The sequence below is a fragment of the Hylaeus anthracinus genome, unplaced genomic scaffold (genome assembly GCF_026225885.1).
Source record: "Hylaeus anthracinus isolate JK02 unplaced genomic scaffold, UHH_iyHylAnth1.0_haploid 5, whole genome shotgun sequence".
Classification (NCBI taxonomy): Eukaryota; Metazoa; Arthropoda; class Insecta; order Hymenoptera; family Colletidae; genus Hylaeus; species Hylaeus anthracinus.
The window spans coordinates 6,447,040-6,459,265 of NW_026535322.1; the positions used below are offsets into that span (position 1 = coordinate 6,447,040).

The 12,226-nt window shown below is 43.0% G+C and overlaps 2 protein-coding genes across 4 annotated transcripts in view; one reads left to right on the forward strand and one right to left on the reverse strand.

Annotated features, from left to right (window-relative positions):
- The window catches only part of LOC128895689 (alpha-2B adrenergic receptor), a 73,242-nt gene that overhangs the window by 56,489 nt on the left and 4,527 nt on the right, over nucleotides 1–12,226 (forward strand). For all 3 annotated transcript variants that reach the window (XM_054158511.1, XM_054158512.1, XM_054158513.1), the window contains 2 exons: nucleotides 1,199–1,538; nucleotides 11,333–11,850. In XM_054158511.1, coding sequence (XP_054014486.1) covers nucleotides 1,199–1,538; nucleotides 11,333–11,850 — 858 coding nt within the window. The remainder of the gene's footprint in view (nucleotides 1–1,198; nucleotides 1,539–11,332; nucleotides 11,851–12,226) is intronic.
- LOC128895688 (26S proteasome non-ATPase regulatory subunit 1) overlaps nucleotides 1–12,226 on the reverse strand; it is a 64,827-nt gene that overhangs the window by 11,232 nt on the left and 41,369 nt on the right. The window lies entirely within an intron of this gene.

Consider the following 12,226-nt stretch of genomic DNA (forward strand, 5'->3'; position numbering starts at 1 on the left):
GTGTCTTATATTTCTTGAGAAAACTCGAAACGAATGAATTGATGACTTAAACTCCCCCTAATTATACCTAGACAACATCATATTCCAATTCCAACAACATCCTCTCACTGCAACTGCGCCTAATCGTCCATTAAAATGAGCAAAACGTCCCTTATTTCTGGCTTATTATCAGTCTCGTTTCTTTCCTTATTTAACGTCTTATATCTCTTGAGAAAACTCGAAACCAGCAAATTGATGACTTAAACTCTCCCCAATTATACCCACGCAACGTCGTATTTCAATTTCGAAAAAATCTCTCCGACGTCCACCAGAAGCACTGCTCGGTTTGGGTAAAGAACTCCCAAGGGTTAAGAACGACCGGTGAGCCCGCGTCGATCAATCGCCGTACCGCGACATTTTTGTCGGCCGTCGGTCGCACAGACCCCTTATCTCTTTCTTCGACGTTCAAAGACGCCTCGGTGCACCAACAACTATAAGAAATTTCACGACGGAACATGCAAATCGCCTCCCATTATACGGACGTCACGCGACATGACACAGTATGTTAAAAGAGGACGCTTCCGAATAATCGCTACAGGGAAATTAATCTATAGAGGAGGGACGGGAGGGGGATGCAGAAGGGGCGTACAACCCAGAGACATAAATCAACCGCCCTCGAGTGAAACTGGGAACATGCTGGCCCCCATGCTCCTTGTCCTCTTAATTTCTGGGGCTACGTTTCTGAACGAGAAAATTAATTCCAAGATGTAAGGGAAGGCTTCTCATTTCTCAAATATTGAGTATTAAAAAAGCAATCGTGGCTTTCGGGATTAATCTATTTAACACTGATCAAAGTTTCCCTATTCTGTGGATCTCTGATAAATGTGTATTACGTAATATGATAATTTCAGGTATATTACTTTGTATTTGTTCTTTTCTATATCAGAGTCTATAATATTTCAATGTACACCTTCCAATCTGGAAATACCTGGAAACATCCGTTTCCAAAAACTGAACCACCAACAACACAGCGAAATAAAGTAAATAAAGTATTAATGCGTATTATGTAAAACAAATTCTTCATCTACGCCTTCGAATCCAAAAATACCACAAACATCGAATCCAACAAGTGACAAAAAACATTCCTCCATATCGCTAAATCAAAATCATTTCCTTGCCGAGATGACCCCTATGGCCTAATTCGACGTTTGTCCCTCAGGGCTGGATAGGAGGGGCACCTGGAAGCGAGTTCTTCTGAACAAAGGTTCGGCAGGTAGCGGCGGGACCCCGCAGCACACCTCGGGCACATCCACCGACACGGAACTGACGACCCTGGACTCCCACGAACTTTGGCTTCCCGAGAGCGAGCTACCCCCGTCGGCCATGTCTGCCCTTCACGCCTTTGGCGCGGAGATGCTGAAGCTTTCCAGAGGTCTGGAAGGGATTGGCAGCCCTGGGAGCCCCACGCCAATCGGGACACCACGATCCACCCTCCAGCACTCCGCGCAGCATCATCATCAGCACCAGCACCAATCGCACGGGTGCAACTTTCGTCACGGGTAAGGCTCAGGCATCGACGAATGTCTTTGAGGTGTTTGGAATTGAGTATGCTCGTGAAAGAGAGCCAAATGTTTACTCCTAGTAGTTACGGTGGGAGTTTGCAGAAGACTGATACGAAACAAGGAGTAAGTATTTTCTAATAGGCTCTAAAGTTTGAGGATCGAGACTGTGTTCTGTGTGACACATTCTCAGTGGTGTCTTGAAAATCAGGGGAGAAAAAGTTAAAAGTGTCGTTTATATACCCACTAGACGTATTGGTTAATAAATGACAATACAATTTACCAAATATAATTACAAATATTATGTCGCCCAAGATGTTCGTGGCAATTTTGAAGAAAAATTCAAAGGCACATTTGAATTTTAATACACATATATTTATCGAATTACATGGGTACCATTTTGTTCCGCAACCTTTCCATCTTTTAAGGAATGTACACATGTTATTCATTTTCAAGCATTCCGATATATTCAGACCTGTACCACCTACCAAAAGTCGCCATGAACTTTCCAGACAATCCAATACAAAATATACGAAACACGCATTCACACTCACATCTGGTTTATAGTTTTTACAGATTCAATTTTCCAGAACTGCTTTATCTTTTTTTTGGTGTGTATCATCACACTATTCATCGAATTTCCGCGCAAGGAGTTTACCTATCGAGGTCGGAAATCTCCTGTCTATGTCCTTCGAGTTGTCACACAGTGTCGCTAGAAGAAGACACTCTCAGGTCGCGAGAACATCTCCGACTGTTTCGATTTACGAACCCCGTGGTGGTCTCAGCGGGGTGGGAACGACAGATTTATGATGCTTGCGGAATATTCTCCGCTTCGAAACACCCTCGATGCACCTCGACGCTTCACCCTCGCAAGTATTCGAGTAGCTAGTATTCGCGGAGCGAGACTAGCGCGACATGCTGTCTGGAAATTGGCCACTGGTCTGATGATACCTCGAATCGAATCCCGTTTTATCGAGCGGCCTGATAACTCGGTAGAAGATCAAGAAAACAGAGATACGGGGATGGTTCTGTAAGGGATTCATGTTTCAAAGGAAACTGATTAGAGAGATCGAAGTAATTAATAGAATAGATGAACGGTTACGCAAATGTAACTTTACGAGCACCTTGTATATTTCTTCGATGTCCAAAAGACAAGTTCTTATCTGAACTGCTGGACCAATGAATTAGATGTATTAGAATGTAATGGATACGACTTTGATCATTTAATTTCTTTGAAATTGGAGCCCTAATAAAAGCAAATTCGAATTGATTTACTGAATAACATATGCTCGATTTCACTAAAGAAAATTAAATTTGTATACGAATAAATTCATTTCATTCATTTTGTCTACATGAAATGTATTAATTTCTGGTGATTTCATTAAAGCGAATAAAATCATTTTGCATATACATACATATATCTATTGTTATTTACATATACACTCACTTATTGATAATTTCGAAAAATTGTTATACTTAATATTCAATTTCAGTCAAGTATTGTAATACAAACTGAGAACTAATGGTCGGAACTATTATGCTTTAATTATTAGTTATTATTGCACAAATGATCGAAGTCATACGCATCACTCATTTTTCCAAATACATTTTGCACAATTCTGTGATACATGCTATTTCGAAATTAACACTCGTACGACAATCAATGATCTATTAATCAATCATCGAAACACAAGAACTGAACTGAAATTCCAAACATGCTCTCCTAATCAATTTACCCCGACAATGGCCACACGAAAGACGATTTCATATTCTACGAGGTAGATCCCCGGCAATCCTGGATTCCCTTACAGGGAACACGGGTAACAGGACCCCGGTTCTCTAGTCTACGACGTGGATTACACCCTGCCAGGCCATCGTTTCCATCTTCTCAGTGAGATATAAGCGCGAAGGAGAATCCTGGCCGAAGTAACGAGGCAAAAATGAAGACAGGAGACGTATGGAGGTCGCTGGAACGCGGCTACCTGAAACGGTCTAATTTTTTATTGATGCCTCTCCGCTCCACCTTCGGCTTAATGGATACGTGAAATTATCGCGACCTGGTCTAATAATCTCCAAACGCGCCATCGATCCGCGAGGCTTTAACCCTCCACTGTGTGGACTTTTGTCTTATCTCTCGAAAAAGAACGTACTTCAGTAAAGCCAGCTCTGGATAGTCCAAGGAACACTTTATCATAAGTACTTTACAAGAGCCAGAAGAAGCAGAGAAATCTACTTTTATTTTACAAAAGACCTTCTCTTTGACCTGCACAAGTGGCAATTTCATGTATTATTACCTAACAGTATAAACTTCATGGTCACTAGGATTGCCTCGAAGTTGGTGATTCGATGACCCTGAAGAGAAGCTTGAAGAACAGGACTATTAAGTTCATCTCGATTCTTCGAAAAACCCTATCTATATACCACGACCTGACGGTCTAACTCTTCAGGATGACTAGCGTCTCCTCAAAACTGGTGATTCGATCGCCCTGCGGATGAGCTCGAACAATAGTCATCCCACATGAAACTACCGCTTTATGTCAGTGGAAGCAGTTTGAACTTTCCCCTGAAACTGGAACGCGTGAGAGTGATCTAAGGACAAGTTCGTTGAGTTTCTGGACACTGTTCTGCAGTAGGCATCGTTCTAGATCGTTACACCGCGGCTTCCGTTCCAATTCGGGGTCGACGTCGTTCAACATCCCTCCCTCCGACCGCTGTTATCATCTCCTGATGTAGTCCCGGTGACACGTAAGTGGTGTTCCAGCCCGGAGCCGGGGGATTCGCGGTGTGGATGGGACGTTATTCCCGCCACGGAGATTGGCTATTCGTTACCGTTCGGCACGACAACGAATCCAATAAGAAATTTAAGTTGGATTCGCGAGGAAGCCCAGAGGACGGGAAAAATTGACGGAGGAATTCATGGCAGACTAATTTCGATGGAAATGAAAAATGGCAATGGACATCGGAAGTGTCTTGAGCGCTTAGGATCGGGAACATCATCGAATAATTTCTCTTGGGATCTTTGAAACGAATGGCGTAGTATTTGAGGATGAACAACGATTACTTGAGAAAATTGGTACCGGTACTCGAAGTACGTGCAAATAGTAATGTTATTGCCGATGAGACTCGGTACTGTAGAGCATTCTGTCGGTAAACCTCGGTAATGTAGAGTGTCTGTATATCGAACCGTCTGCTCTGCTTTACCGAGCTTTGTTGTGGATTAAATTGTGTATGTAAATCTTAGAAAAAATGCTTGAATTTTGCCTATGGCAACCGAATGTTCCCCCTTGATCTAATTCATATAATTCGAGTATCTATACGATTATTAAGTAATAAATTATGTCAATACCCTTAAGCTTGAAGGTTTACGTAAAAAGCTTCCGTGAAAGTACTCTTAATTCTCGAACACGTTTCCTTTGACTTGCGAAGCCAAACTTGGCACATACTTTGCGACACGGTCTCTTGATTTTTCCATGCGCTTTCCACGTCCAATTAGAGTTGACTTAACTGGGCCGGTCTCTTAATTCGTCATTTAGCGTGATTTATTTACTCTTCACCTGTTGACTCATTAAGAACTCTCTTTTCGAGGGAGCTTGGAAGACGAAGTGTCTAAAACGAACTGAATTACCTCGGTAAATTTCCAGCAAGTACAGAGCACACAACACCGAACGTTTTTTTCAAGGAAAATTACAGATTATACAACGGATATTATTAATTTTCCAGCGACAAATATTCACGAGAGAATTATTGCAGCCGTACTTGTAGTCGTGGTGTTAAATTATTCAAGGCATTGGGAAAGCACTGTGATCGTCGCTGATGTTCAAACTGAAGTCAGTAAGCAGCTTAGTTCTGCAGCTAAAATTGGAAGAATTACTTTCGAGAACAATGCAACGATGGAAACCATTATTGCTTTTAAGTGATAGATTTTCTATCAACTGTTTTAAAAGTAATGAATAATTGTTACGATTAATATTTGATACAATCTAAAATGAAATCGATTGAATCCTATATGGAAATGAAATTCTCAAGACTATGGAAAATTGGAGCATCAATTAGAGAGATTCAATTGACAGAGTACGATTGATATAAATTATCAATAGAGTATGATCATCGAATCTGTGCCAAGAAACGTCAGATCAGACATCCTCGACGGTCCTCGTCGTTTTTAAACAAGACATGAATAAATAATTCTGCCAAAGTACGCCAAAAACTGGGCCAATAATATTCGTCGAACCGCGTAAATCGGTAATTAAATGGAATTATTAATCAACCCGTCCCCAGAAGGATCTCCCCCACCACTGGCAATTTAAACATCTTCGTTCGATTTGTCGTCATCGGCACGAAATCGGTCTCGAGGGCCGCCCCGTCGTTCGCGATGAAATAACACGCCGTGGAGTATTTTAATTAATTCCAAGAATCTCAAGTCCAGCTGTTTGCTTTCACGTCGTTTCAATTTTGCATCCCGTCCGGCGATCAAGCCAAGAATCTAGCCGAAAGCACTTCGCAAACGTGCTCGAGACTCTGAAAGCCTTTCGAGAGCAATGGCGCCGAAGCGTGTCGGAGCGGGCTACTTTCGTGTTCCCACTCTCTCTTTCCCTCTCTTTTACGGCGCATAAAAAGGACTCGTTACGTAAACTTCCCCGGATATTTCGGAATTAGTCCCCCACCCCCCAAAATGAAATCACCACCGTTACGTTGTTTACCGTTATCGCCGTCGAAATATCCAACAGCCCCGAGTCTTTCTTATTCCCAATTAGTAACGTTATCGTGGCACGAATACAACCCTCTCTCTCGGTCCGTTAAAAAAAGAGAGAAATGGGTCGTGTATCAGAATTACATCTGGACACACAATGGCGCCGTTTCGTTCAGAATTGGCTTTTCGTGAGGTATACCTCAAGCAGCCCTAATTAGCGACACGAGCCGAGGGCAATTCTTATATTGGGTCGTTCGATAACGAAACCTCGGAAGAATGAAATGTTACACGAAATATTTGATTCGAAGCGACGAATCGAAATTATTTGAAACGAAGATGAGGTAGTCGAGGCTTGAGGAAATTTTCATTAACGACGTTCTGGTGTTAGGTGTAGAGATTCGTTATGTGCCTAATGTGAAGTAATTTTAATAACGAATAACAATATACAACAGGCTTAGTATCGAAGATGCAAAGGGGTATGCAGAGTATGAAATACATATTAAAATGAAACGTCTCTTGTGGATTTCGAGTGTTTTCGAGTTTTTTAGCTTCATTTCTGGAAAAAATATGTTTCTATGAACTATAAATGAGAGATCGGCAATTACTCGTCGAAATCTCTCGAAGTTGTCTTCATTTTGTAACAATTTACTCGTATTGCATCAGTGTCCCCAATTTCTTCGAAAATATAACCACGCGAATTTTCATCAAAGAGGTCGCGTCGACGTTAATCAAAATTTAAAGAGCACTTAGCCAACCGTGACCCTCACGTTACGTCGCTGAATATGGCACGATTTTGCTTTAAAATAGAGTCGCAAAAAGACCTGGTTCGAAGAGTCAATTTATGGCTGGCGAAAATCGTTCGCTGTCTGCTGAAAGTATTCGTCGCAATCCTGTGCAGTAATAAATTATAAATACCCTACGAATATATCATTTCTGAACGAAGAATTTACATGCTAATGTGCATTCTTGATCTTCCTATTCCTTCAGTTCTGATTCATCTCGCCAAATGGAGTTCGCAATCTCCTTTTCACGCAGCAATCGCAAGATCGGTTCTGGAGATCTAATGCAAGGGGGTCCTGAGTTGAATATCAATCCTAGATCACATCGTGACAAACTTGCCGAGGATCACTGATCAAGTCTGGCTCGGATGTTGAAAGATCTCGGAGGTCCATCGTGGATGAAAGTAGGGAAGAAACAAGCGATTCTATCAGGACCACGATAAACTCCCAATTGAATTGTTCAGCGACGCCTCGAAGATCAATCGCCCTCTTTGAAGAAACAGAGGGACAGGAATAACTGAGAATTCCTAGCTAGCTTAAAATCGACGGATCAAAGAAAACGAGCCAGTGGAGGCGATTGAATTCGGACTTTCTTTCGAGGTGTACAGCGGTGACTCTCAACCTTGTCAAACTCAGTTTGGAAGATCTTTAATGCTAATTTATTCCTTGGTTTCAAATAACTGCTGTGGACGCGATTACCAGACCACTGCTCTTTAGAAATGATGTTGTTTCAAACGTTACTATTGACACAACTGTGAAACATAATATAACATAACACAACGTAACAGGTTATTTCATTTCGTAATTATTTTCATACCCACGATCACTTTCAAAATAACATATTACTTTATTTTGTAATTATTTGAAATAATTGTGAAAATGTCCTTTAAAATCGTATCAAGTGAGGTTCGCACTTGTTACTCGAACTCGAGTAAAAAATAAATGTTCCGATAATTTGAACGACGGTTAGAAATAAATTATTCCAAACAGATACTTTTTACTTTCGGTTCGATTGCAATTTGCCCCGGTTTGACGATTACGATAAGTTCACCCAGTGTACCTCTAAAACTGATACACATAAAAATCGAAAGTGTAAAAGTTCGAGTGCTTCTCCGTAACAACATCGCCGCCAAAGCGGCAACCTAACCGAGTCAGGGGATTGAAAGAACGAAACGCACAGCATCGAAAGGGTTCAGCTTTTGTTGGGGGTTAATTACATCATTGTTTCGAGCACGCGGCAGGGGTGGTCGAGCAGGCAAGAAAGCTTTCCGCGAGCGGAGGAAAAAGCCGTGCTCGTTTTCAGGACAATTACGAGGCTCGAGCAAAGTTCTTCCGAAGGTAGAAGCGTTCAAAGAGCGTCAAAGTGACGAGCCACTGGCCGAAGTCGCGACGAATCCTTTGTGGAGACGCGTGCAGGCTAAGTGCATTCCTTTATTAGAGAGTTTCAGCCAGGAAGAGGCTGGTATACTTAAGTGAGGCCACCGACGAGTGAACTGGTACGTTTTGCACTTTGAATGCCTCCCAGCTAAGTGCGATCCAGTTCCGAGGGGTCACCGGGACCTGCAATATACTTGGTGTTTCGATCGAAGTTATCATCTAGATCCTGACAATTCTTTGATGATTTTCAAAACGTCTTTCGGTTCGTCGGTAATAAAAATGGAGCGATTAAGGGATCGCATGATTAGGAATTAAGAGACGAGGGGTTAAAAGTTCATCAGCTTGACCAAGCGTGAGTGAGGGCTCCGAATAGGAGCGATTTTGACGATAATATCAGAGAAATGATCTTGAAAACGTTTTCTTTCGATCACCGCGCGGTGTTAAGCTTTGAAAAATTGCAAGCCAAGGCTCGAAAAATATCAGTATCATTTTATAGAACAGCCTTCAGCGAGTCGAAACTTCGAACAACCGACAAAGTTATTTAATAACGTCCGACGAAGCGAAATACTGTACAATACAGCATCGACGTAAATTCTTCATCGAGCCGCGGGTGGCTTTTAATTTCCCCGGGAAGTTCACTATTGGAGAAATTCTTGAAATAACCCTGGCGCGTGTTTCGGAAATTTCCAAGAAGCTTTCCGTGCAGCGCACGCGGCCGAGACAAGGAGGAGGGATGAAGAGGCGGAGGCGGGAGCGTCTTTAATATTTTGCTAAGAGCGTAACGTACGAAGATCAAATGAAACGTATCGGCTAAATAAACGGGGGAACCGCGCGTTCCGCGATCCCTCTGAGAGAAATCGATTTCTTTGGAGACGAAAGTACGGCGAGATTTATCTCCTGAGAACCTCTGAATGGGGAATTATGCGAGAAATTTCTTTGAGAATTTATATCAAAAACGAAACTGAAAATCAAATGCGCATTGCGGACATGATCGATCTGAATTTAAATCTGTGAATCGCACGTTCACGCAGGACAACTTGGATTACGTGTATATGTTTTGGAGTGTCGAAACAGCAAAAGATAAAAAAAACAAAAAAAAAAAACAGGTAAAATCGAACGAGTGCTCTGTGTATTCCAACCAGGAAGGCTCGACGTGCACGGATAGGGTCGCGACGAGCACTTTGAAATTGAAACTCGAGCGGATACAGAAAATTGTTACAGCGGCGATTGTTGGCCGGAGTGGCCGTTGACCAAGGTCTTCCTATTCGACGGTGATTGAAGATACCGTCGAGTGCTTCTGAAAAATCAAAACGCGAGGAACGCAGTATCGGCGTACCGACACTTCACGTCTCCCTTCTCTATTCCACTCACGAGAACCCAGTTTCAACAACAACAGACACTCGTCCCGTCGAGACTCGTTGACCCTTCGATGAGATACCATTAGTAGGATCCAGGATCCCTCGTGGATGGAGGCTCCAGGTCGACGTCTTTGTCGGGTGAAACGCTTTGCTTCCACGCTTTGATCTCTCCAGGCGTTTGGGCGATCTCTAGCCTTCGTTTGAAAGATTTCAGTGGGCAATGATTTATGCGATTGGTCTTGCGATACGTGGTAGAAAATATGGACTGGGACCTTAATTCATTTTAATTGTCTTGGTAGCTTTGATAGGGCTTCAGCCTCGTGGCATTTGATTGCGTATATTTGCGGACGTTGAAGTGTTAAACATCGAGCAGATCATCAGATTATAAAGCAAAAGAAAGTCTCTCAAGAGGTTAACTCATCCCCATTTGTCTTGACAGCGTAACTTTCGATTGTGGCTCAAAAGTGTCCTCAACTACGCAAACCACTCCAAATCAAAAATTCCAAACCTCCTTTCCCAATAGTTCTACTGTTACCAAGTGCAACGTCGAAACATTGTTCCCGTTTATTAACAGGTCCACCTAGCAGCCTTACTCCGACGTCCACCAACGCGGAACGTCCTTCGCGTCCTTTTTTTAATTTTAAATCGGTAGGTTCGTCGACCACTCAACCCCACACCGATAGAACGCAATTCGCGGGACAGTCGGGTACGTAATAATGGCTGGCTGATTTCCAATAATGGATAGAACGCGTCAAAAATGGCTGGCACAGCTGCGTTTCATACGTGTCCGATTTATAGCAACGACGCGGCATCCGTTGACCTCTTTCCCTGAGAGCCGAGCACGGTCCATGCATTTCCCCGATCCCTGCGATCCATTACGTTCCGTAGGATGAGGAAGGAAAAGAAAAAAAACGAGGAGCCATCCGTGGGAAGCCTGGCAATCTAAAAATGCACCGGCTTCTCGAGGACGACGTTGGATGAGCGCTGCTTAAACTGCTGCTTATCGCTCCTGTTTGGAAACAAGTTCCCCGCCGAGTATTCTCAGTTAGTGGAAGACTTAACTTTAGATACACGCCATTCTTCTGAAAGTCGATATTTTCTATCGACCGCGATTAAGTACTAGTTTTAGCATTATTTTTAAAGGAGTCCTTTGGAATTTTTAACTTCAAACGATCCACTTTTGTGTAACGTTACTCACTGCGAACCGTATTTGTTTGGAGACCCTCGGGTTAGTCGTTCATATCTTTTAAGAATTTTGTATATTTTTGGACGGAAATGTTTGCGTTGTTTCGTGAAGTAAATATTTCTAAAGAAACACTGATTACAGAATATATCAACCGGGTACAGAACAAAATTTGTAAACCTTTCGCTCCTTAAGTGCAGTTCTAATATTGCCGTCGGTATTAGTTAAACGAAACCCTGAGTGAGGTTAGAATTCTCCCAATAGTTTCTACAATCGCTCTCCAAAAATTCCACTACCTCATCATCAATCAGAAACAATCTACCTCGTGTACCTTATGTACATATATTCGAATGAATATTCCTCCATTATTCGAACCGTAACCGAACCAAGACGATATCAAATTGCAGAAGCGGAGAAAGCGACGGTAGCAGCGCGTCAGGATCCAGGACGAGCCTGTCGGCTCAGGAGGACACGAGCTCCCCGACGCCTTGGAAGCACATCCGAAGAGCCTCGACGTTCAACGAGGTCCACCTGGAGCGCGCAAAGTCGACTTCTCCCAAGACCCCCAGGAAGAGATCCTTCAGCTTCCACGAGCAGACCGTCTTCGGCAGGTCCTCCGCCTCGGGGAAGGACTCCTCGAACGAGGACAGCGTACAGAGGAAGTCCATCGAGAAACAGGAAGGCGAGCTAGTCCTTCCTCCACCCTGCACCTGCCCCTACTTCGGGGAGTCCTCGAAGAGACCGCCCCCGCAACCCTCCAGCGAAATCGTGATCGTGTCCAGCGACACCGTGAAGCCCATCATGGGGAAGAACCTCGAGGCGGGCCTTTTGGGGAGGAACAACAGCGGCAGGGTTGAACCTGCCAGGAGCTACGAGCTGAACTCTGTTGTTTCTTGGAGGGGCGGGAGGAGGGGGTCCAGCTTAGGTGGGTTTCAGGGTGCATGTTGGAGAATTTTGACAGGGATCGTCAGCCAATTGTAAGATGGTGATTTTAAGGGGTGAAAATTAACCTCGAAGTTGCGAATGAAATACCTATTTAGTTGAATGATTTACAAGTTGATAAGAACCATCACGTAATTGTATAATAGTACGTTGATTTTAGGGGGATGAAGATATTAGATGTACATTATTTTATGTTGGTTGGCATATTCATGGAGTGACAACTACCCTCGAAGTTGTGAAGAAACACCTATTTAGATAAACGATTTACAAGTTGATAAGAATTATCACATAATTGTGTAATAATACGTTGATTTTAGGGGTTGAAAATATCAAGTACGTATTGTACGAACATGTACTAA